This window comes from Cetorhinus maximus, chromosome 5 (assembly GCF_964194155.1).
Source record: "Cetorhinus maximus chromosome 5, sCetMax3.hap1.1, whole genome shotgun sequence".
In the NCBI taxonomy this organism is placed as follows: Eukaryota; Metazoa; Chordata; class Chondrichthyes; order Lamniformes; family Cetorhinidae; genus Cetorhinus; species Cetorhinus maximus.
In genome coordinates, this window is record NC_135883.1 from 80,167,407 (window position 1) to 80,194,355 (window position 26,949).

General features: G+C 43.8%; 1 protein-coding gene across 19 annotated transcripts in view; it reads left to right on the plus strand.

Moving 5' to 3' along the window:
* The window catches only part of epb41l2 (erythrocyte membrane protein band 4.1 like 2), a 206,598-nt gene that overhangs the window by 148,023 nt on the left and 31,626 nt on the right, over window positions 1-26,949 (plus strand). For all 19 annotated transcript variants that reach the window (XM_078542095.1, XM_078542107.1, XM_078542109.1 and 16 more), the window contains one exon: window positions 25,775-25,927. In XM_078542095.1, coding sequence (XP_078398221.1) covers window positions 25,775-25,927 — 153 coding nt within the window. The remainder of the gene's footprint in view (window positions 1-25,774; window positions 25,928-26,949) is intronic.

Below are 26,949 nucleotides of genomic sequence, written 5' to 3' on the forward strand. Positions count from 1 at the left end.
ACTCCCAGTACCTACTTACTAATTACATGCTGGTAGAAGATTTTTGGTTCCCTTTTATGTTGACTGCCATTCTATTCTCATTCTCTCTGTTTACCAACCTTATTTTCCTCTTCACCTCCCCTCTCAAACTATTGAATTTGACCCGGTTCTCATTTCAAGAATTCCCCTGACATGCATCATACACCCTTTCTGTAGAATCATAATCTCTACCTCCCTCATCGTCCAAGGAGCCCTGTTTTGGCTCCCTTACCTTTCGCCCTTGTTGAAAAGTACCTAGCCTGTACCTGAAGCATCTCTTCCTTAAAGATCACCCATTGTTCTGTTACAGTTTTTCCTAACAGTCTCCAGTTCTGTTTTACCTCCACCCCTGGCCTCTTCATCAAGAACCTATCCACTCCCAGGCCTCACCTCCCCTCTCCACTGTAAGACCTCCGCGCACTTACCTGTACCTGAACTCCAATTTTCAAATCTGGGGACTGCTTGTAGTCCCAGTTCTGGCCACGGCACTGCTGGAACTACAGAACTGCTGGCCATCCTTGGAGCATAAATGGTTGTATGTCTGCTGTGATGAATGGTGATATGTTCCCCGCTGACTCTTTGGTGGAGCTGGAAACCCCACCATACAAAAAAATCGTGCCCTTGGTCCACTTTGTCCACCTCATTTCTCAGCTGCAGTTAGAGTAATGCCTCCTTTCTAGTTGGACCAATACTTACTGGTCAAGAAAGTTCCCCTGAACACATTTCAGGAACTCTTCCCATTCCTTACCCTGTACTCTAACATTATCCCAATTAATATTTGTGTAATTACAGTCTCCCAGTATCACCAATCTACAGTTCTTGCACATCTCTGTCATTTCCCTGCAGATCGATCACTCAGCCACTCAGTCTTATCTCGCTCTCCTCTCTCGTCCCTCACCGCTTGGCCCCTCGTTGTTTGCCCTTTCTTCTCTTCCCTCCCCCCCACTCCTCCACTCCCCACCAACCCCCTCTCCCTCAGTTTTGGTCTCCTTACCTAAGAAAGGACATACTTGCAGCAAAGGCTCACCAGACTGATTCCTGGGATGGCAGGATTGTTGTATGAGGAGAGATTGGGCCGACTAGGCCTGTATTCACTGGAGTTTAGAAGAATAAGAGGGGATCACATCCCGTATAAAAAACGTATAAAATTCTGACAGGGATGGACAGACTGAATGTTGGGATAATGTTTCCTCTGGCTGGGGGCTCTAGAACAAGGGGTCACAATCTCAGCATATGGGGTAGGCCATTTAGGACTGAGATGAGGAGAAACTTCTTCACTCTGAGGGTGGTGAACCTGTGGAATTCTCTACCACATAGTGCTGTGGAGGCCAAGTCACTGAATATATTTAAGAAGGAAATAAATAGGTTTCTAGACTCTAAAGCCATCAAGGGTATGGGGAGAGAGTGGAAGTATGGCATTGAGATAAGCTCAGCCATGATCGTACTGAATGGCAGAGCAGGCTAGAAAGGGCAGAATGACCTACTCCTATTTCTATTTTTCAATGTTTCTCTCTCCCTCGTGTGCCCTCACCACCCCCCCTCGTGCAGCCTCAGCCTCTCTTTTCTCTCATCTGTTTAGAGGCCTGTAGATGAGTACAAGTAGCATGATCTTACCTTTTTTACTACTTAACTCTAACCAAATGGATTCTGTCGTTGCACCGTCAAGACCATATTCTTTCCAACATTGCAATGTCTTCTCTAATCAGTACTGCCACCCACCCTCCTTTTTTGCTTCTCTATTGTTTCTGAACACTTTAATGACCTTATATATTAAGCAGCCAGCTGTCGTCATTTTTAAACCATGTTTTCGTTATTGCCACTAGATTATATTTCCACACTGTTATTTGTGCTTGTAGCTCACCAATCTTATTCATTACATTTTGTGCATTTGCATACAAGTATTGTAATCCTGCCTTTGCATTCCTGATAGTCCACGTTAGTCTACTCCATGGTCTGGGCTGTTTTGCTTCAGACTATTGTCCCTTGTAGCAACCTCTAATACCGAGCACCTGTTTGAGAATGGCACACCCCAAAGGCTCCTGTACTCCCTGCCTCTTTCTACTTCTCTAGATGGTCATCCGTCTACTATCCTGACTTCTCACTGCCTGTGGAGTAATCATCTCCTGGAATGAATGATCATGGGAGCTCTATCCTCCCCGATGTTCTGTAGTGACTCCAGCTGCACTTCAAGTTTGGAAATCCTGAGCTGGAGCAACTGGAGATGCCTGCGACACACACAGTCACCTTAGACATGTGAAATGTCATGAGATTCCTACATGGTGCAGGAATTTCAAGCAACAGGTGTTGATGCCCATCCATGATGTCAACAAAAAACTCTCTGGGCGCTGGATTCGAGCTGACCCTGGAGGCCTTTAAAAATAGTAGAAGGGACCCAGATATGTAACTCCCGTCTCCATTTCTGGCAGATCTCAATTTTGCCAGAAGTGGGTGTGGTGTGAATCTCTCAGACAGGATACCCAAACTCAGAGTCATTTGAAAGTAGGGCTGAGTTTAAGCATACCCTATTTTTGCTGATCCAAGTGCCTTGACCCACAGTGTGGGAGTCATGAATTTATGGTGAAGGCGTAAACGTTTGTGATGGGCTGATAAGGTCCATTTAGGTTTCATGGTTGGAAGTTATTTCAACCCCCATCCCTTTAAAAGTGAAACAAACCAGGTTGCAGCTGTGGGTTGGAGTAAAAACCAGACACACACTGCTAGAGCACATTGATAACAGGCCACCTAGTGTAGCTTAGAAAAAACCATTAACCATCTATTTCTGCAGTTTCAATAGACTTCATTGTTGATGTTTCGCAAGGGCTGTTATTACACCTGAGCCTATTATGAATGTTTGGCTGAGTTTCAAAAGTCCCAAAACCAGCCATGTCAGCACAGGTGGGGGTTTGGGAGGGTAAGTTTTGACTGACAGTTTTATAGGGTTATTAAAGGATTAGCTGTCTTTGATGTAGTTAGTGAATAGAATTTTATTTTTACAGCAGATTGACCGCTTGACAAGGGGATTTAAAGTTTTGAATTGGTTTCATGAATGGGAGGCTTTTTTTAGTATCAACTGTGTTGAGTGAGCGCTCTCTTAGATTGTTTATCTTTTCTTATCTCCAAATGGCTCCTGTGGTCTGCCCAAAGTGGATACTGGGTTGTGGTTGTGGAGGTGGCATGGGGGTGTAAGGGAACACAGAGGTAACATGAAGGATATGAGGGGGCTTGGAGGTGGTATGGGGTTTGGGTGGGGGGTGAGGGCTAGGGAGCCAAATGTCCTTTTATACAATTAGCTGAAGTCACAGAGAAGCAAGGCAGGCCTTCTAACCAGCCTGCCTTGGTACTCTCCTGCCTCCAGAAGTGGTGGGCCTGACTTAATCACGATCTCCCCCCTCCCCATCATGTGTGTAGTTAATTTCCATACAGACAGGTCAGCCAAGTTGGGAGATGTCCTGACTCGGTCTCCCTGTCTTGATGGTGAAAATACAGCCCTTTGTTGCCAGTTAGTATTCAGTTAAAGCTATCATCAATTATTTGCATTTACAGCCTTATTTCATGAAAGTTGACATAGTAGTTAAATGAAGCATTGAAGTTGTGGTGTGTTTTTATGCTCGTATAATGTAAAATAGCACCTACTGTAGGAATAGAATGAAACTGCTGTGTTTCATCAATAATGTCTGTTCTATATTGCACTGCAGGTTTGAGATTGTCATTATTTTAGGTCTGTTTGTAATCTTTTGGAGTTTAATCATTGTACTTGAAATATTTGGTACAATTTAAGAAAAATTAGGCATAAAGAACCTGAGCCAAGTATACTGACTTGTGAAGTATGTCATTAATGAGGCTGACGTTTAAAATGAGTAAAGTGAGAAGGAAAGAAATCTTTGGTGTAGAAGAAAATTATTTAATTAACACAATGTTCTTTCTAGTTAACAGTGTATGCAGAATGTATTTGTTTATACCACTGGTTTTGCAAATGGCAGTTTGTCTCCAGGCATTGCAACTTTGCATAATGAACAAGATATAAATGTAAAAGCAGAAGACTGGGGATACTGGAATTCTGAAATAAAAACAAAATGCTGGAATATTCAGCAGGTCTGGCAGCATCTATGGAGGCAAAAACAGAGTTAACGTTTCGGGTTATTTCAGGTCTGTTCTGATGAAAGATACAAATGTACTTTTTTTTTAAAACCACCATTTCCACCTTCGGTTTTTTGTTCTTGATTAAAACTCACTAACATCAATTTCAAGCTGCTAATATATGATTGCCATGTGTCACTCTGCTGTCTTTCATTAAATAGCACTAGTAAAATTTAACTCTCAAACAAATATTTGTTGAGAGTGTGGTTTACACAAAATAAACCACTTTCACTAGAGCCATTTTCAATGAATGCTTGCCACTAAGGAGCTCTCTCTTCCCTCTGTTCTGGAACACATTTACATGTGCACAAAGTGTTTCCAGTAGCTCAAGCTCTTTTACTGAGTTTTAGGAGTGGCTGATGCAGGGCATATGGGAGCATGAGTGTTTCCTGGATCACACTTTCCAGGAGGCGTGCACCCTGAAGCTGAGGAGAACAGTTGGGGGGTAGCCATCTGGCTGGGTAAGAAGAGGCAGGCAATGTAGGAATTTTCCACAAGGGCAGCATTCTCAAACCAGCTTTCAGCACAGACTGCCAGTGATATTGACAACATCTTAGGGAGGCTCAGTCGAGAGCAAATCCATGGCACCATGAGGCAAACGACTATATGGAGAGCAGAGGCACAACAATGTGTCAAGATGCAGTGGCCATAGGGGATTCGATAGTCAGCAAGATGGATGGGTGTTTCTGCAACCACAGGCAAGAATTCTGCACAATACAACATAACAATTAGGAGCAGGAGTAGGGCTTTCGGCCCCTTAAGCCTGCTTAGCTATTTGATAAGATTATGGCTGATCTGATTATGGGCGTCAACTCCATTTACCTGTCTGCCTCCCATAATTCTTGCGTGATGTGGTGCTTCCCTGAAGCAAGGGTAAAAGTCATCACTGAGAGAGTGCAGAACATTTTGGGGAGGTGGGGGGCGGGGGAGCGGTGCAAGGGGCACAGCCAGAAATGGTGGTCCATGTGGCAACCAATGACATAGAACAGAAAAGGGTTGAGGGCCTGTAGTTAGAATTTCAGAAGTTGGGAAGGTAGTAGAAAAAGCAAAACCTCAAAGGTGTAGTAACCTCTGGATTACTGCAAGTGCACATGCTAGTGAGTATAAAAATAGTACATCAAATTACACAGAATATGCAGCACAGAAACAGACCATTCAGCCCAACCAATCCATGCCAGTGTTTATGCTCCACTTGAACCTCCTCGCATCCTCTTGCATCTAATTCTATTTAACATAACCCACTAAACCGTTCTACCCCATTCTTGCCTAGCCTCCCCTTAAGTGCACCTATACAATTTGCCTCAGCTACTCTCTTTGGTAGCAAGTTCCCCATTCTCACCACTCTCTAGGTAAAAAGACATTTCTTTGGGCTTCCCGACTGGACTTTTTTTTGGCATCTATCTTGTATTGATGGCCTCTAGTTTTGCTTTTCCTCAGAAGTGGAAAGACACTCTGTCTACTCTTTCAACCTTTCATAATTTTAAAGGTCTCAATTAGATCATCTCTCAGCCTCGATCTTCTCCATTCTAAAGTCAGCTCTGGCTCACTATTGATCAAAGAAACTAGTATGGCACTGGAGAGGGATGATGTAGTTGAAAGGTCAAAAACAAACTCTATTTGATTCAAATTGAGGAACAATAAAGGAACTATTACACTACTGGATATATACAAGGGACGCCAAAGAGTGGGAAGGAGAATAAGGAGCAGGCAAATTACAGAAAGATGCTGGAACTATAGAGTATGATAAACAGAATTTCAATTATCCTAATTATGGACTGGGACACTAACAGTGAGATGAGAGTGACTGCCCTTGATATCAAGGTAGTATTTGGCTGAATGTGGCATCGAAGAGCCTTAGTAAAATTGAAGTCAATGGAAATCGGAAAATTCTCCACTGGCTGGAGTCATACCTTACACAACGAAAGGTACTTGTAACTGTTCGAGGCCAACTATCTCAGTCCCAGGACATTGCTGCAGGAGTTCCTTAGACCTGTGTCCTTAACCATCTTCAGCTGCTTCATCAATGACCTTCCCTTTATCTATAACAGAGATATATTTCCAAGTCAGGATGGTGTGCAACTTAGAGGGGAACTTGTAAGTGATGGTATTCCCATGCACCTGCTACCTTTTGTTTTTCTTGGCAATAGAGGTCACAGATTTGGAAGGTGCTGTCAAAGGAGCCTTTGCGAGTTGCTGCAGTGCATCTTGTGCACCGGTAGTGGAGAGAGTGAATGCTTAAGGTGGCGGATAGGGTGCCAATCAAGCAACCTCTTTTGGAGATGAGAGTGACTGTCTTTGACATCAAGGTAGTATTTGGCTGAATGTGACAATGTGGTATCAAGGAGCCTTAGTAAAATTCAGGTCAATGGAAATCAGGGAAAATTCTCCACCGGTTGGAATCATACCTTAAACAAAGAAGGATACTTGTAGTTGTTCGAGGCCCATCATCACAAGATATTGTTACAGGAGTTCCTCAGAACTGTGTCCTTACCCATCTTCAGGTGCTTTGTCAATTACCTTCCCTCCTTCAAAAGGTCAGAAGTGGGATGTTAGCTGATGATTGCACAGTGTTCAGCTTTATTTGCTGCTGCTCAGCTAATGAAGTGGTCCGTGCCTGTATGGAGCAAGACCTGGACAACATACAAACACATGAATTAGGAGCAGGAGTAGGCCACTCAGCCCCTCGAGTCTGCTCTGCCATTCAATAAGATCATGGCTGATCTGAATGTAACCTCAACCCCACATTCCTGCCTACAGGATAACCTTTCACCCCCTTGTTAATCAAGAATCTATTTAGTTCTGCCTTAAAAATATTAAAAGACTCTGCTTCCACCGCCTTTGGAGGGAGAGAGTTCCAAAGACACTCAACCCTCTGAGAAAAAATTTCTCCTCGTCTCTGTCTTAATTGTGTGACCCCTTATTTTTAAACAGTGACTTCTAGTTCTAGATTCTCCCACAAGAGGAAACATCCTCCCCAGATCCAACCTGTCAAGACCCCTCAGGATCTTAAATGTTTCAATTAAGTCGCCTCTTACTCTTCTAAATTCCAGTAGATACAAGCCTAACCTGTCCAGTCTTGCCTCGTAAGACAACCCTGGAATTCCTGGAATTAGCCTAGTAAACCTTCTCTGAACTGCTTCTAACACATATTTCTTTAAATAAGGAGACCAGCACTGTACACAATACTCCAGATGTGGTTTCACCAATGCCCTGTAAAACTGAAGCATAACCTCCCTACTTTTGTAATCAATTCCCCTCACAATAAATTATAACATTTTATTAGCTTTCCTAATTACCTGCTGTACCTGCATACTAACGTTTTGTGATTCATGCACTAGGACATCCAGATTCCTCTGAATCTCAGAGTTCTGCAATCTCTCATCATTTAGATAATAAGCTGCTTTTTCATTCTTCCTGCCAAAATGAATGATTTCACATTTGTCCACACTATGCTCAATTTGCCAGCTCTTTACCCACCCACTTAACCTACCTATGTCACTTTGTAGCCTCCTTATGTCTTCTTCACAATTTACTGTCCCACCTATGTTTGTGTCGTCAGCAAATTTAGCAACCATTCTTTCGCTCCCTTCATCCAAGTCATTTATATAAATTGTGAAAAGCTGAGCCCCCAGTGCTGATCCCTGTAGCACACCACTCCTCACATCCTGCCAACCAGAAAAAGACTCATTTATGCCAACTCTCAGCTTCCTATTAGCTAGCCAATCTTCTTTACATGCAAATATGTTACCCCTTCACCATAAGCTTTTATTTTCTGCAATAACCTTTAATGTGGGCACCTTTATAAAATGCTTTCTGGAGCTCTAACTACAGTACATCCATCGATTCCCCTTTATCCACACACATGTGACTTCTTCAAAGAACTCCAATAAATTGGTTAAACATGATTTCCCTTTTACAAAACCATGTTGACTCTGCCCGATTGCCTTGAATTTTTCTAATATATTATAGCCCTGCTATAACATCTTTAATAATAGCTTGTAACATTTTCATTAAGACAGATGTTAGGCTAACTGGCCTATAGTTTCCTGCTTCCTGTCTCCCTCCCTTTTTGAATAAAGAATTTATATTTGCTATTTTCCAATCTAATGGAACCTTACCCGAATCTAGGGAATTTTGGAAACCAAGATCCTTCTGCACCTTGGAATTCTGCAGCCGTTCTTCATTTAATTAATACCCTGCTTTTTTTATTCTCCCTGCCAAAGTGAGCAACTTCCACATTTTCCCACATTATACTCCATCTGCCAGATTTTTGCCCACTCACTCAACCTATCTATATCCGTCTGCAACCTCCTTATGTCCTCTTCACAACATACTTTCCTACCTATCTTTGTGTAATTTGCATACTTAGCGACCATGCCTTCATTCGCCTCATCTATGTCATTGATATAAGTTGTAAACAGTCGAGGCCCCAGCACAAACTCCTGCAGGTCTCCACTCGTCTCACCCTGCCAATCGTAAAAAGACCCATTTATGCATACTGTTTTCTGCCAGCCAGCCAATCTTTTATCCATGCTAATATGTTACCCCTACACCATGAGCTTCTATTTCTGCAATAACCTTTGATGTGGCACCTTATCAAATGCCTTCTGGAAACCCAAGTACAGCATGTCTAAAGGTACCCCTGTATCCACAGTGCATGTTACTCCTTCAAGAAACTCCAAAAAGTTGATTAACTGGCTGGCAGAAAACAGAGTATGCATAAATGGGTCTTTTTCCGGTTGGCAGGGTGAAACGAGTGGAGTCCTGCAAGGGTCTGTGCTGGGGCCTCGACTGTTTACAATTAAACATGCTTTCCCTTTCACAAACCATGCTGAATCTTCCTGATTACTTTGAGTTTCTCTAAGTGCCCAACTATGATCTCCTTAATGATCGATTCCAACACCTTCCCCACGACAGATGTCAAGCTGACTGGCCTATAGTTTAAGTGTTTTCTGCCTCCCTTGAATAGAAGGGTTATATTTGCTACTTTCCAGTCTGATGGAACTTTTCCAAAATCTAGTGAATTTTGGAAAATTAACAGCAACGCATCATCTACCTCATTAGCCACCTCTTTTAAGACCCTAAGATGAAGTCCATCAGGACCTGGGGACTTGTCAGCTTGCAGCTCCATCAGTTTGCTCAGTACTGTTTCCGTAATGATTGTCATTTCACCAAGTTCCCCCTCCCTTTCCCCACCTGATTTACAGCTACTATTGGAATGTTTTTTGTATCATCTATAGTGAAGGCAGAAGGAAAATATTTGTTCATTCCATCCGCCATTTCCTTATTATCTACTATTGTCACTCACTTTACTTACTCTTTTCCTTTTTAAATACCTGCAGAAAATCTTGCTATCTGTTTTTCCATTTCTAGCTAGCTTCTAATACTCCAATTTCTTTGTCCTCATTAACCTTTGTCATTCTCTGCCATTCTTTTATATTCTGACCAATCATCTGACCTGCCACTCACCTTTGCGCAGTTATATGCTTTTTCCTTAAGTTTGATGCTTTCCTTAACCTCTTCCGTTAACCATGGTGGTGGGTTCTCCGCTTAGAATTTTTCTTTATAGTAGGAATATACTTATTCTGAGTATTCTAAAATATCCCCTTAAATCTCTGCCACTGCTTCTCTATTGATCTGTCCCCTAGCCTAGTACACCAATTCACTTCAGCTAGCTCAGCTTTCATCCCACATAGTTGCCCTTATTTAAGTTTAAAATATTAGTCTTAGATCCATTCTTCTCCCTTTCAACCTCACTGCTACCGAGGGGTGCCTTCATTCTGAGGTCCTTAATTAATCCTGTCACATCATACAATACCAAGCCTAATATAACCTGCTTTCTGGTTGGCTCCAGAATGTGCTGCTCTAAAAAATACTATCTTGAAAGCATTTCATGAACTCCTCATCCAGGCTCCCACTGCCAATTTGATTTTTCCACTTTATACGTAGATTAAAATCACTCATCACCTATTGCTGTCCCTTTATCACAAGCACCCAATATTTCTTCTTGTATACTTTGTCCTACATTGTGGTTACTGTTATGGAGCATGTAGACCATTCCCATTAGTGATTTCTTTCCCCGACTATTCCTCATCCCCAGCCAAACAGATTCTACATCCTGATGACCTGAAGCAAGGTCATCTCGAACTATTGTATCAATGCCATCCTTGATCAACAGTGCTGCCCCTCCACCTTTAACTAGCTTCCTATTCTCCTCAACACTCAGGACCCAATCCTTGTCATCCTGCAGTTATGTCTCTGTGATGGCTATCGGATCATACTTATTCACTTCAATGTGTGCTATCATTTCATTTACTTTATTATGAATGCTATGCACATTCAGATACAGATCCTTTAGTTTTGTATTTTTGTTATGTTTGTAACATCTAGTCTTGACTATTGATGTATCCTTAGGTTTTATCTTAGTCCCTTCCTGCTATTCTAGCACCCTCATTTCCTATATTACTATTATGGTCTCCTGCCTTGAATCTATTCCTTGATTTGCCACATCTAGCAAGCTTGATCCCTCACCCCCATTGTTTAGTTTAAAGCCCTCCCTACATCCCAAGTTATGCGGTTCGCAAGAACACATGTCCCAGCATGGTTCAAGTGTAGACCATCCTAATGGTTCAGCCCCCACTTTCCCCAGAACTGGTGCCAGTACCCCACAAACCGGAACCCATTTCTCCCACACCAGTCTGAGCCACGCATTCCTCTCCCTAATCTTATTTGCCCTATGCTAATTTGCACGTAGCTCAGGGAAAAACCCAGAGATTATTATCTTTGAGGTTCTGCTTTTTAATTTGGTACCCGGTTTCTCATACTGACTATGCAAAACCTCCTTCCTTGTCCTGCCTATGTCATTGGTACTTGCATGGACCACAATGACTGGATCCTCCCCCTCCCACTGGAAGTTCCTCTCCAGGCCTGAGCAGATGTTCGGAACCGTGGCACCGGGCAGGCAACACAGCTTTCTGGACTCTCGCTCTTTACTGCAGAGAACAGTGTCAATCCCCCTCACGATACTGTCCTCTACTACCACTACATTCCTGTATGTGCTGCCCTAGGTTGAACGGCTTCCTGTACCATGGTGCCACGTCCAGCATGCTCATCCACCTTGCAGACCTCGCTTTCGTCCACACAGGTTGTGAGCACCTCAAACCTGTTTGACAATTGCAAAGTCTGAGACTCCTCCAGTACTGTCTGCTCAGTCCCATTACCTGCCTCACTCTCAGTCACATCCTCCTGTCCCTCACTGCTGACCAAAACAGGCGACCCTATTCTAAGAGGTGTGACCATCTTCTGAAACAAAGTGTCCAGACGTTTCTCCCCCTCCCTTATGTTGCACAGTGTCTGCAGTTTGGCTTCCAGATCAATGATCCTGATCTATAATTCCTCAGCTGCTTATGCTTTCTGCAGACGTGTTTGTCATGGATCGTCTTGGCATTCAAAAGCTCTCACATTCCACAGTTGCAGCATAACACCTGTCCTGCCATTGTTCCTTATGTTATTTGGTTAATTTAATTATTCACTTAATTAACTTCGAATAACTCCTATGTAATCCACACCTCTTTTCCCCGTGCACTGAATTCCCACGTGAAACTAATTCGCTACTCGTTCAGTCTCTGTCTCACTCAAGCATAGTCGCCTGTCTCTTCGCATGCCCCTTTACTGGATCGTGCAGTTTGAAAAGCCTGTCTCTTTAATAGAATCATTGAGTCACTAGCTCGTTTTGCTTTCTGCTACAGTAATTAACACCACTTGAGCCAACTGCTTTTAGGTGATTTGACAGACAACTGCCAATCAAGGCAGTTCTCTGTTTAACAAGCTAATCTAATTTACTTGAAGGTTAGTACTATGTCAGGTCTTGATTCTTAATCTATAGTTAAAACCTGAAAAGGACTTACCAGAATTTAAAATATGAAACTAATTCGCTACTTACTCAGTCTCCGTCTCACTGCAGTGTAGTCACCAGTCTCGTCATGCGCCCCTTACTGATTGTAATAAACAACGACATTCCATTTGTCTTTCTCATCACTTACTGTACCTGCATATGAATATTTTGTGATTCATGTGCCAGGGCACCCAGGTTACTCTGTACCACGGAGTTCTGCAATTTCCCTGCATTTAAATAATATGCTGCTTTTTTAATCTTCCTGCCAAAGTAGGACAAGTTCACATTTTCCCACATTATACATCATCTGCCAATTTTTTTTGCCACTCACTTCACCTATCTATGTCCCTTTGCAGACCCCTTATGTTGCCTTGACAACTTACTTTCCTACCTATCTTTGTGTCACCAGCAAATTTAACAACCATACATTCAGCCCCTTCATCCAAGTCATTGATATAAATTGTAAATAGTTAAGGACCCAGCACTGATCCCTATGGCACTCCACTCGTCACATCTTGCCAACCCGAAAATGATTCACTTAGCCCTACTCCATTTTTGCTGTTAGTTAACCAATCCTCTATCTGTGGTACCCATGACCATCATGTTACCCTCTACACCGTGACCTCTTATTTTGCGTTGTTACCTTTGATGTGGCACCTTGTCAAATGCCTTCTTTTGCCAATTACTTTAAACCTGTGTCTCTGGCTCTCAATTTTTTCACCTGTGGGAACAGTTTCTCGCAACCTAGCCTGCCCAGACCCCACATGATTTTGAATACCTCTATCAAATCTCCTCTCAACCTTCCTCTTCTCCAATCTGTTAACGTGACTGAAGTTCCTCATCTCTGGAACCATTCTTGTGAATCTAACCTGGATAGTGTTGAGCTTCTTGATTGATGTTGGAGATCCAGTCTTTCCAAGAGTGCTAGGGAGTATTCTATCATATTCCTGACTTGTACTTTGTAGATGATAGACAGGCTTTGGGGAGTCAGGAGGTGAGTTTCTCTCTGCAGAGTTCCCTGCCTCTGACCTGCTCTTATAGTCACAGTATTTAAATGGCTGCTCCAGTTAAGTTTCTGGTCAATGATAACCCTAGGATGATAAATTGATGATGGAGAGCTTAGTGATGATAGTGCCTAGCTTCCGAACTTGTTCAAAATATCACATCACAAGTGAACCGTAGAAAGGCCTAACCATTCAAAGTTCCACCAGAAATTCTACTGGCTAAACTTAAAGTGATGAGGATTGTCAAGTGTCAATGGTTAGATTCTCTTTTGCTGGAGATGGTCATTACCTGGCAACAAATTGTTGATTGCTTCTCTGCAGGAGTTAGGCTTATTGAGTGTAAAACCTAGTAAAACTCCTAGATCCTTTTTTCATTTTCATCCATGCCTATGGGAACACGGTGGGAGTTATGTACCTTGCCCATTATTTTTCTTATTTGGTGCACAACTTTGCTTGTCCACATTGAATTTAATATACCATTATTGTGTCCAGTTACGTGTTTTGTTTAATTCACTTCAGTTTTCCAAGCTGTTCAGAGTTAATTGCCCACCCTTGGTGGTATATGTAAAATTAAGTGATTCGTTGAGTTTCTCAAAACATGTCATTGATGTAATTTAGGCACAATACCAATCCCTGGGCAACCCATTTAGAACACTCCTCCCACCCGAAAGAACTCATCTGACGTGTACCGTTGTTTTCTGCACAAACCATCTTTTAAATCCATGCTTGAGGTTTATTCTGAATCCTCAACACTTCAAGTTTAACCAGTAGAATTTGTGGTGGAATTTTGAATGGTTAGGCCTTTCCATGGTTCACTTGTGATGTAACATTTTGAAAATGTTAGGAAACTAGGTTGGCCATTATCTTCCTCTTCTGTTATTTTTTCTAGTTTTAGCACAGACAACCCAAATTAAATGGATTCCATTATCTCTGCGTAGTATTGCAGCAACACTCTCATCATTGTCTGCCCCAGCTTTGTGCATGATATTGGCCTGTTTTCAGTCTACAGATGCTTGTATTGGTATTCACTAATCCCTTATGATCACCATCAATGCCTCATATCTGTTTTTTAAGGTGCTGGAATAAATGTCCATCTATCACTGGAGTTGTTTGCTTCTAACCTGTATAGCCTTTCTGGGACTTCCATCCCATTTATTTCTACTTGGGTTATCACTACTTTGAGATGGCATGACATGCGTGGCCTTTTTTGTGAATACCAGAGGAAGTAATAGAGTATATGATTTTTTTTTGTAGGGCCATGTTAATTTAGTTTATGCTTCTGATCCTATGTATGTATTTATCCTAAGATAAAAGCAAAATACTGTGGATGCTGGAAATCTGAAATAAAAGCAGAAAATGCTAGTAAAACTCAGCAGATCTGGCAGCATCTGTGGAGAGAGAAACAGAGTTAACGTTTCAAGTCCGTATGACCCTTCTTCAGAGCTAAAGAAAGAACTGTATTTATCCTACCTGCTTTGGCATATGTCTTTCACTGAAATTTTGTTAAACAAACCCTAAATAATTTCTTTTACATTTAGTCCTTTTAAGAATTATATATCTGGTTCCCAATCTTCTATCTTTGAATCCCAGAAAATGTTGAACTTGATCAATGTGGTTACCATGACCTGAGAGTGCCACATCTTCCATTTATCAATGTCATCTCACTCATTTTACCATTGCCAAGTCAAGATATGCATTGCCTCATCTGTCTTCACTGAAGAAGCGAATCATGAATTTTTTAAAAAATTCATTTACGGCTTGTGAGCGCTGCTGCCAGCGTTTATTGCCCATACCTAGTTGCCCTTGAGAACGTGGTGGTGAGCTGTCGTCTTGAATTCCTACAGTCCCTGTGGTGTAGGTACACCCACAGTGCTGTTAGGAAGGGAGTTCCAGAATTTTGGTCCAGCGACAGTGAAGGAACGGTGATATGTTTCCAAGTCAGGATGGTGAGTGACTTGAAGGGGAACTTCCAGATGGTGGTGTTCCCATCTATCTGCTGACCTTGTCCTTTTAGATGGTTTGGAGGATGCTGTCTTAGGAACCTTGGTGAGTTTCTGTAGTGTATCTTGTATATGGTACACCTCGTTGCCACTGTTCGTTGGTGGTGGAGGGAGTGAATGTTTGTCGAAGGGGTGCTAATCTGGTGGCCTGCTTTGACCTGGATGGTGTCGAGCTTCTTAACTGTTGTTGGAGCTGCACTCATCCAGGCTTTGGGGAGAGTTCCATCACACTCCTGACTTGTGCCTTGTAGATGGTGGACAGGCTTTGGGGAGTCAGGAGGTGAGTTACTTGCCGCAGAATTCCTAGCCTCTGACCTGCTGTTGTAGCCACAGTATTTATATGGCTAGTCCAGTTCAGTTTCTGGTCAATGATAACCCCCAAGATGTTGATAGTGGGGGATTCAGTGATGGTGATGCCATTGAATATCAAGGGGCGATGGTTGGATTCTCTTTGTTGGATATGGTCATTGCCTGACACTTGTGTGGTGCGAATGTTACTTGCCACTTGCCAGCCCAAACCTGGATATTGTCCAGGTCTTGCTGCATTTGGACATGGACTGCTTCAGTATCTGAGGAGTCACAAATGGTGCTGAACATTGTACAATCATCAGCAAACATCCCCACTTCTGACCTTATGAAGGAAGGAAGGTCATTGATGAAGCAGCTGAAGATGGTTGGGCCTAGAACACTACCCTGAGGAACTCCTGCAGTGATGTCCTGGAGGTGAGATGACTGACCCCCAACAACCACAACCATCTTCCTTTGTTCTAGGTATGATTTCAACCAGCGGAGAGTTTTCCCCCTGATTCCCATTGATTCCAGTTTTGCTAGGACTCCTTGGTGCCACGCTTCGTCAAATGCTGTCTTGTTGTCAAGGGCAGACGCTCTCCCCTCACCCCTGGAGTTTAGCTCTTTTGTCCACGTTTATACCAAGGCTGTAATAAAGCCAGAAGCTGAGTGACCCTGGCGTTACCCAAACTGTGAGTCAGTGAGCAGGTTATTGCTGAGCAAGTGCTGCTTGATAGTGCTGTTGTTGACCCCTTCCATCACTTTACTGATGATTGAGAGTAGATTGATGGGGCGGTAATTAGCCAAGTTGGATTTGTCCTGCTTTTTGTATACAGGACATGTCTGGGAAATTTTCCACATTGCCGGGTAGATGCAAGTGTTGTAGCTGTGCAGCTTGGCTAGGGGCACAGTTAGTTTTGAAGCACAAGCCCTCAGTACTATTGTCATGCATTGCTCAAAATCCTAACTGCATTGCCAGTTCATATCTGTTCGTTTTTGTTATGATAGGGTGTTAATTAGTATTTTTCTAAAGGAAAAGTCCAATTCCAGCTCTCTCTTTATTGCATGAGATTCTTGGAATTTTATAATATGAATTTCAGATACTTCACAATTTCATTTGTATACACTACTGTTACTGAAACACTACTACAATGGAACAAATGGAGCAGATTTACAAGTGAGTCTTTTCATGTTTAACTGGTTATTAAAGCAAAAGAATGAGGTGAAGGTTTCTATTGCATTTTGTAATATGAGCATGTTGCTGCAGATCCAGCAATTTTGTTTCAACCCTTTCCTTTGCCGTAGTGCATTTAATGTCTAATAATCCATGAGGCCACTTCAGTTTGAAAGTTGCTGCTTAAAAGTGGTGGATTATTTCTTTAATATTCATAAATGGGGCACAGATTAGCAGATATCACTATTGAGGCCTATTACAAATGCTTCCCTTATTCGGCTGATTGGATATGTATTTGTCCTTGGCATCCAGCTGATTTTTTTTTTAGTAGTGGATAGACATTAAGCATGAGTTGGTAACTGGAGAAGTAAAGAAAAAGTCTTGTCATTATTGTTAATTGTTCGGTTTGTTCGAGCCTCTATTTACTTTAAATGGCCCCATTTTTTTTTGATCCTGTATAACACATCTTTGGTTTTCATTTTACAGTACAGTATTCTGAATAAAGCTAAAACATTCAAGTGAGACCTGATGCAGCATTTTCTTCAAATAATAGACTGCCTTTGCACACAATCATGGTGTTTAGCATTGTCTTTTGCATAGCTGTCAGAAAACCAAGTGATTGGCCAAAGAACCGCAGGCAATATGACAGAAAACCTTTTTGCGCACAGAATGGTTAGGATCCGGAATGCACTGACTGTGTGTGTGGTGGAGGTGGATTCAATTATGATTTTCAAAAGGGAATTGAATAATTATCTAGAAAGAAAAAAATTACAGGGCTGCAGTGAAAAGGCAGGGGAGTGAGCCCTAGCTCTTAAAGAACTGGCATGGATACTATGTTACGACACAGTTGTAAACTATTAACGATGTGCCTCAGCACAGCTATAAGATGTAGTGATCTGAACCAATTTTTTTTACATTTCTTGATAAAGGCCTAATGTCATACAAATTGTTATGATTGTGAGGTTTTATTAGATTATTTTGTTTGTAATGTCTCTTTAATTGAAGGTAAAATGGAGTAATGAAGAGAGTCATGTGATCTGCTGAGTTCTGCAAGGCAACAGGCCAGGCTGCTTGGTTACCATGGGGATAGGGGGCTGAGCAAGGTGAAAAGTTGTCACACCTGAAAACAAGGGCAGGAGCAACTGGGCAGACTGTGGTAGACTTTGTTTCCGAGATTGCAGAGAGAGAGAGAGAACTCTCAGGAGAAATAAAAGGCCTCAGCGAATGTGGTCAGCAGAGAGGAGAGCAGAGAGCCTTTCTGTGGGCTACCAGGCAGAATGTGAGAGGGAAGATGGTCTCTGGTGGAACTCTAAGGAATCTTGAAGATTCATCCTGTTTGGCCAGAGGGAGGGGTTGGAGGGGATGGGGAGTGAGAATTGCCTGAGTGGGTCTTTTTGCTGGTATTCAGTTCAGGACTTCTCTGGAAATTGAGAGTAGTGTCTTTTGACAGTCTCTTGACGTTATGACTCAGCGAAATGTGGAGAAACAAACCCGTTGGAAGCTGGGAGTGATTTTGAACTGATTCTTATGAAAACTGTTATTCTGCAGAGAGTGGGATATAAAGTCTGACTGTGCTGTAGGGTTTTCGGCTGTGTGAAAAGTTAAAGGGAGGATAAATTTCCTATTGACTATTAATTAGTTGCTTACTGGGTAATGTTTAGTCAATGTTGCTTTTAGTTAGTTTGTTACAGTATAAGTCTTAAAACTTGAAATCTGGTTTTGCAATTCCTTGATGTTGGTCACTGAGAATTAAAACCTCTTGCTTAAAGTTGTCAGTCGCTGTTGGGATCATGACAAAATGTAGAGGCTCAAAATATTTACTTTAATGGAAGGTGAATATTTTAACTTTTGAAAGTTACACTTCACCTACAAATCTTCCATTTGCTATCTGCCCCTTTAAATGTTTTTTTCAGCAAAATGTTTTTTTGGTATGACATCCTGGAAATAACCCTTATGAAATACTTAAGAGGTAGGACCTCATCATCCAGGAATATCCAGAGTTCATGCACGTAATCACCAAGATTTTGCATCTAGTAATTTTGGTGGACAGAAAATCCACATGCGTCTGAATTCCTGATATATGCTTCTCACTGGCGAGGCTCTGGGAAAGTGATTTTATATAATTATTCCTTCTGTTTTATGATACAGTGGCTCCATTTCATTCTGATTCAGTTTTGCGCGGATATTTTTTGTATCACATTTTGCAGACTTGCCAGTGTCAGAAATGTGTAATTATGGTGTTACAGGTTTTAAGGACAACTGTTTTAAAGGCACATTTCTGTTTTCAAACCGTATACATTGAATTTAAAAGTCTTTATCAAAATGGAACTATAGGCAGACAACATGGCACCTTCCGGTATTTATTCAAACCTCGTCAGACTCATAGATCTAAAGCTGGCTACGAAGAATCATTAAAAAATGCAAAGACCCTTCCAAGGATGTCCATTGAATCTTCTAAAATGTGTGAAAAATCCTTTTACTTCTGAAGGAACAAGAGACGGGAAGTGACTTCAAAGGACCACAACATAAGTAACTTCTTTACCTGGTGAAGCAATGGCTCCTTGAAAATTAACATAGCAATTTGTGTGTTTTGAACTGAGGAGGCTGTAAGAAGCCATCTTATGAGGCAGTGCAGAACCCCAGGAAGAACTGAGAAACATCAAAGGAGAGAAGGTTCTTGGACAAAGAGGAAGGTATAAAGAAACCAACTGATGTCCTGCCAAAAGATTCAAGGCAATCTGCAAGTGCCATAACCACAGAATTAATTATTAATAGGGAAGCTCCCCTCTCTTGCAAAAACCTGCTGACCTGCTGAATCCTCCTAAACCGAACCTCAAGTTTCAACCCCTTCACTTCGGAAAGAACAAACTCAAGCAAGGGGCCCAGAACAATATCACACGGAGACTGATTTGAAATCTCATCTTTAAGTATCTTTTTCCTTTATCTGCATTTTAATCTTTGTATCTCTATTTTAGTTAATAACTTTATCACATTTACCTAAGTAACTTTCAGCAGTATTTTTTGTCATTAAATAAGCTATCTTGCTTGTCTGCTGGGTTATTTTCAAATTGAACTACTCATAAATTAAAAGGGGGCTACATATGCACACAAGTCCTTAGCTCATGGACTACTTTAAGGAAATGGCTTTTATGTGGTCATGACATCTGCAATAATATATATTAAATATAACCTTAATTCAAATGAACACATCATAGAGCCTTTGTGATGGATAATTTTTGAAAGATAGAACTTGAAATGTCTCTTTGTATTCCAAATTATAAGGACTGTATATTTTTTTAAATGTCAAAAATAATGGCCAGAATTTTCCCCGTGCCGATGTCAGCGCACGGCACCGCGATATTTCGGTCGGCGGGCGCGCTCAGCAGTGGGGCGTTCGCCCACCATTAATTGAAGGCCTCGTTAAGGCCCTTAACTTGCCAATTGTCCTGGATTTTGAGGGGCCCGCGCGAACTTCGGGTCGGAGCACGGGCCCAACAGGCAGGCGGGTAGGAGATTTTTTAAGAAAACTCATGCAAAGTCGGGATATGTGGACTCAGAGGGGCTGTTCATGTTTTACACAAAGTTTTAATTGCTGAAAGTGTTTAAAAGTTGCCTGTGTGATTGTTAGCAGTTCTCATCGATTTCCAAGAGCTTCTTGTGTACTTTGAAGCCAGTCTGCAGACAGTAATCTTTCTCGAGCCTGCAGCTTTCCGGAGGCCTCCATTTAGCCTGGGGGTATGGATTCTGACCTCTCCACTGGAGGCAGCTCCCCTGAGGAGGAAGGGAGGGATAGAATAAGGAGGAGGCCAGGACTGGACAATCAGCCTCCAGGGGAGCCACCTTTGGGAGGCCAGGCGCAGGTACAAGGGGCGCAGGGCCAAGAGGTTGTCCAAGGTGCAAGGGGCCGCAGAAGACGCCACTATCCTGCTGCCAGGGTGTACAGGCGGCGAAGCAGCTACCTCAATACGACTGAGGTGCAGTGCCGAAGGAGGCTCCGACTCTCAAGGGAGACAGTCAACTATATCTGTCAGATGATTGGCTCTGAGATCTCTCCTAACTGTGTGGGTGGATACCCCATGCCAGCGGCTCTGAAGCTCACAGTTGCCCTCCACTTCTATGCCTCTGGCTCCTTCCAGGGCTCGGTGGGTGATCCTTGCGATGTCTCCCAATCACCTGTCCACACTTGTGTCAAACAGGTTACAGACACTCTGTTCAGACGGGTATCCACCTTCCTCCACTTCCGCTGCGACCAGGCAAGTCAGGCACAGCGAACCAGAGGCTTCGCGGCCATTGCTGGTTTCCCCCGTGTCCAGGGTGCTATAGACTGTACACATGTGGCCATCAAGGCGCCAGCAGGTGAGCCTGGTGCCTTTGTCAACAGGAAGAGCTTCCACTCCATGAATGTGCAGATAGTGTGAGATCACAGGATGCTGATTCTACAAGTCTGCAAGGTACCCAGGCAGCTCCCACGACGCCTACATCCTCAGACACTCCCAGGTGCCGGGGCTCTTCAGTGCTCCGGCTTGGCTGGCTGCTGGGTGACAAGGGCCGTCCCCTGCGAAGGTGGCTCATGACGCCACCAGGCCGTCCAAGAACAGAAGCTGAGCAGCGGTACAATAGGAGCCAGGCCACCACAAGGGCTGTGGTGGAGAGAGCCATCGGTCTTCTCAAGATGCGCTTCCACTGCCTGGACTGCTCGGGGCGCACTCCAATACCCCCCAGATCGCGTCTCTGTGATAGTGGTAGATAGCCTGCTGACTCTGCTGTCCTATTGGCCTTGGCGCGCGTCCTCTGTCCCGTGGAGCCTGTGATGGCCCCGCCTGGGAGAGAGTGGTCAGTTCCTGAACTGGCACCTCCCTAGTTGTCACAGCCTCAACAGAAGAAACGTTGACTGGCAGAGGGGCGGAGGAGCTGCTGCCCTCATCCGGAGCGCCCTGAGAGAAGCTCGCAGTGACGACAGGCAGCTGCTGCGCCGATATGAGGTCCCTTTCGACCTCCCTGCTCACCGCAGATGCATGGGCACCGAGTGCTGATGCTTGGTGCCCACAACATCTCCCACATTGCGAATGACCACCCGTGGCCAGTACTGCTGTGAGGGCTTGCAGGTCAGAGCGTATCCCAATCATAAAATGTTCCATTCGATTGAAGCCCCCCTCTATGAGAGTCGCCAATCTCTCATTGGAGGAAGCCTGAAGCTCTGCCCTGAGGGTCAAACCTTCACGTGCACTCTGCCTGGACTCCTCCATCGCAGAGAGCAACTGAAGCATTCCCTCATGCAACCCTGCCAGATGCAAACGCACTTCCTGCCGCCTGTCCTGCAGCTGTTGCAATGGGGACAACAACTCCAGAGGCACATCATCAGTGCCGGACTCAGCATGTGCCTCGTCCCCTGCAGCCCTCCGGCTGCTGGCGCCATCGGCACTCTCTGCCCCTGCCATCTCCTCCAGCGATTGTGATGTGCCCTCTCCATTGTGATCCGGGACACTAGCCGACGGTAAAGTCCCCACCGAGGTGTGTGTGTCTGCTCTGGTGCCTGGCTGGCTGAAATGATGTGCTGCTAGTTGCACATGTTGGCCCTCGGGTGTGGAGGGGGGGCTGCTGTGTCGAGATGCGGCTTGCTCTGGTGGTGATGCTGAAATTAACAACAAGGACACTGCATCAGTTAGCCATACATTCAGTTTAGCCTTTCATCCCTTTCTCCCCCCCCAGCCTCATAAGTCGCTCACCCTTCAAGACCCTAAGGAAACGAACATTGGTGAGGTGGGAAAGAGTCAAGAGGAGCCCTAACCATTAAACGCACATGCAGACAGGCTGGTCAGATGGCCTCAGGAATGCCACATGTCATGTTATGTGCCATAGGAGTGGGGAGAGTGCAGAGGTACCTGACCTGGATGCATTGTGGCCTGGATAGTTGTGGGGCTGAGGAAACATTGCAAACAGTTGCGACATTTGCTGTGGATCACAGGAGATTGAGAGGTCACATTATTGGCCTTCATTCCGTTAGGAGGGGCATAGACCAGGTGGGCAGAAGGCAACATTTCCCCTTGGCGCAGGGATGAGTAACACGGTGACATTTATCTAAGTTGAGTGCCATGAGGTTCACAGCTGAGGTGCTGAGGACCTTTTGGACAAAGTAATGTGGGGCGCACTGGCTGAAAGGATGCTGGAGGTCCCAAACCCCCTAAGATGCAGTAACCCTTTGGCTGTGCAGCAGCGATCCAATGGCATGTTAGACCATGGTGATAGTGGTCACAAATGGGATAAGGTGATTTTGGAAGGTGGTGGAGACACGAATCCTCAAGGGGACAAGGGTCCCTTCTGTATGACTCATGTGTCGCAGTCTGCGAATGAGCATTGTTTCAGCATTAACGATTCCAGCAACCATCAGTGGTTTAGATGGTGGGCAGACAGAGTGGATGGGATTGTGGACCTCAAATACCTGGCCGCTGGACCCCAGCCTCGCCGTCCTGGCCTCCTGCCTCCTGCCCAGCTCCATGGCCTGTTCTTCAAAGGTTGTGAGGCGTTGGCACCCACCTCCAGTCCTCTGGTGCTCCCGGGCATTGTGGTGACTTTTTGCCCGCAAAACAGAGAAGAGGGTTTATTGGGGCTGTTCGCTCATGTACTCTGCACGTGCACACTGCACCCCAACCACAGTGGCCCATCTGAGGCCTCCAGCGGCTCCTGTCCACACTACTGGTGATCAGTCCTCAGAAGATAGTACAATTGGCCCCAACCCCCTCCCCCAACGGCCACCTTGGACACATTCGGCATCCATCACTTTGAATAGCACACGGGTCTTAGCGCCCATGGCAAGGAGGCGCAACTAGGTGCAGCACCGATGCCAGCAGATGCCATTTGGCCAAAAGACCTTGAGGCACCCCTTGGACCATCTCATTACCATCAATATGACATGTGTTGGAGTTCTGAGTATGTGTCGTGCGGCCTCCCCTGCAGGTTGCCCCCAGACTACTCAAATGCCACAAACACCAACATATGCTGCGGGGAGAACCCTTCACCTCAATCGCTAAGGCTGATGTAAGCATGGTCAGTACCCATTTGCCCACCCAGCATGCACCAGATGCCCTATGCAGTAACGACAGCAAGACATGGTGGGGGGGCTCAAAGGCTAAGGCTGCCTTCTGGATCAAATGGCCAAAACCGACGTGGTACTCACCCATCCAGAGCGCAGCAAATCATTGAATCTTTACTCTGGGTGCCAGTGCGCTGCACATCATCATGGGCACTGACAGCATCACCCACCTCCTCCCACACCTGGCTGGTGACATGGGGGGCCGCCCTCCTCCTATCCTCCAGATACAGCACATGCCAACGGATAGACACCTCATGGAGGAGGACAGCAAGGCATGCACCTGAAAATCGGGGGGCACAGTGGCCCTCCGCTGACCTCTTCTGTAGCTTGCCCCCCTCCTCCTGCTCATGCTGCTGTCCAGTTGGTCCTCCCTCCCTCTCTCTACGAGTGGCCATGGTGCACTGCCTCAAGCAGGCTGCCTGGCCACTCTTTAAACAGGCTGCTGGTTCCCCATTGGAACCGGCGGTCTGATGCCGCCCGCCCCCTCGACTATTTTCCCGTTCTCCACGGGAGTCGCTTACCCGCTGGAAGGGCCTTAATTGACCCACCCACGGAAAATGGCAGCGCGGCCCATTTCTCCAGTGGCAATCGGCCGCCCGACCGACAAACGGAAAATTCTGCCCAATGTGTAACTGTGTAATATGTTAGATCATTCACTGTAAACCAGGAATTTTAAACTGTATGCCTCAGTTAAGTGACATAAGTAGTTCTAAGTTTACCTTAGCGATGCATAGAAGCATCTACTAGACAGTATAAAACAAATAGTTTTTGATAGAGATGCTGCTTTTTATACAAGTCATAGTATAATTAGAACAAGTCAACATGTTTTACAAAAGAAAAATGGTGTTTGACAAATTAAAGAGTGTTTTTTGAGGATGTAACTAGTAGGATAGACAAAGGGGAACCGGTAGATGTAGTATACATGGATTTACAAAAGACATTTGATAAGGCGCCATACAGAAGGTTAAGACACAAAATAAGGGCACATGGAGTTAGACATGATATAATTGCATGGACGGGATTAGTTAATGGATAGGAAACAAAGAAGGAATAAATGGGACATTTTCAGCTTGGCAGGCTGTGACTAGTGGAGTGGTGCAAGGGTCAGTTCTGAGGCCTCAGCTATTTACAATCGATATTAATGACTTCGATGAAGAGACAGAGAATGATGTATCTGAGTTTGCTGATGATACAAAGCTAGATGGAAAGGTAAGCTGTGGGTAGGACGTACAGAGGCTACAAAGAGATATAGACTGGTTAAGCGAGTGGTTGACAAGATGGCAGATGGAGCATAATGTTGGGAAGTGTGAAGCTTTTCACTTTTGCCGTAAGAATAAAAAACCAGAATATTTTTTTAAAAGCGTGAAACTTGTAAGTGTTGATATTCAAAGTGATTTTGGTATACTCGTACAAGCAACATCAAATTATCTTGCAGTTACAGCAAGCAATTAAGAATGCACATAGCATGTTGACCTTTATCGCAAGGAGATTGGAGTACAAGAATAAAAGAATCTTTGCTGCAATTGTATGGAGCTTTGGTGAGTCTACACCTATTCTGTGCAATTTTGGTCTCCATATTTTAAGAACTTGCATTGGAGGCAGTATAGCAAAGGTTCACTAAATTGGTCCTTGGAAGGAGAGGGTTGCCCTATCACAGGAGGCTGAGTAAATTGTGTCTATATTCTCTAGACTTTAGAAGAATGAGAGTTGACCTCAGTGAAGCATTCAAGATTTTTAAGGAACTTGACAGGGTAGACAGAGGTTGTTTCCCCCTGGCTGGGGAATCTAGAACAGGTTACACAGTTTCAGGATAAGGGCTGATCATTTAGGACTGAGAAGAGGAGAAATTTCTTCACTGTGTACTGCTGTTGACAGTATCTTACTTTAAGATTAGTTATTTGAGAGTTCTCAGAACAGCCAACTTGGGCAATAATAGTTTTCTATAGATCCTCATCATATGCCTCTCCAGTTATCCAGTAATTAACCTTAAGTTGTTTAAAAGGACGCATTCATAATATTATTCCTTATTCTGGAGATCTTTGTATTGCTCATGAGTTAAAGTTATCTGCCAATTTACCTTGAAAATTGGGCTTTAGTATGTGCAAGCCTTTGACATGCCATGTTGATTTTTTAAAAAACTTTATTGTTTTTCTGTTGCTTTTTAAATAGGATTCAGAAGGAGTGGATATTATGTTGGGCATATGTGCTAATGGACTGCTCATCTACAAGGATCGTCTCCGAATTAACCGCTTTGCTTGGCCAAAAATTCTTAAAATTTCTTACAAACGAAGCAATTTTTATATTAAAATCCGACCTGGAGAGGTAAGAATTTATCCAAGCATCAATTTGATATATGGTTAAATTTCACAGTAACTTATTTAAGACTGACAAGAAGCTAATTTAAAGCAGAATGGAATGCAATTAATTTGAGAAAGGTTAATGTTCATGTTCCATTCTATTGGGTTGTAACAGCGGTATACTCTGAGGGGGGAAAAATACCCCTACAATGTTGGAAATACACAAAGCTGATGAAAGAAAGTGGTTGGTAAAGCAACCACCTAATCTTTGGTTTTCTCAATATAAAGGAGACTGCCCTATGATTAGTTATCAGAGTGTATTAGACTAGAGAAAGGGCATGTACTTGCCATCTCAAATTGAAGAAGTTCTGGAATGGCTATGAGTTAAATGGACAGGTGTTGTGCACCCTGCAGTTGCATAGGAAGTAGCACGGTGAAAGATTACACAAATGTATTGCAGAGGCATTCCACAAAGTGAGGTGGAAAAACGTGCATGGTGACGTAATCATGTTGGTTGCCGAAGACTATCTGGAGAATGTGAAAGGAGGTGAGGACAAGAGGGGACACTGCTGCAGCTGAGTAGGAGGGGGTTAGGGACTAAGGAATGAACTGACACAGACAAGGGTCATCTTGACTACTGTGGCGGCAAAGTTTGATGACAGCAGATCTATTGCCAAAAGTGGAAATTAACCCTGTAAATGCAAAGAAGATCTATGGACCATTTACTGGAACTGCAGTGGGAAGAAACATAAATGGAGATTGGCTGCAGAGGTCCAAGGTGCAGAGTGATCCAGGTGTTCTAGCGCATGAGTCACAAAAAGTTAGTATGCAGGTACAGCAAGTAATTAAGAAGGCTATCCTTTATTACAAGAGCAATTGAACATAAAAGTAAGGATGTTATGCTTCAGTTATACCAGGGCATTGGTGAGACCACATCTCAAATAGTGTGTGCAGTTTTGGTCTCCTTATTTAAGGAAGGAGGCAAATACATTGGAGGAGATTCAGAGGAAGTTTACTAGATTGACGCCTGGTATGAGTGGATTATCT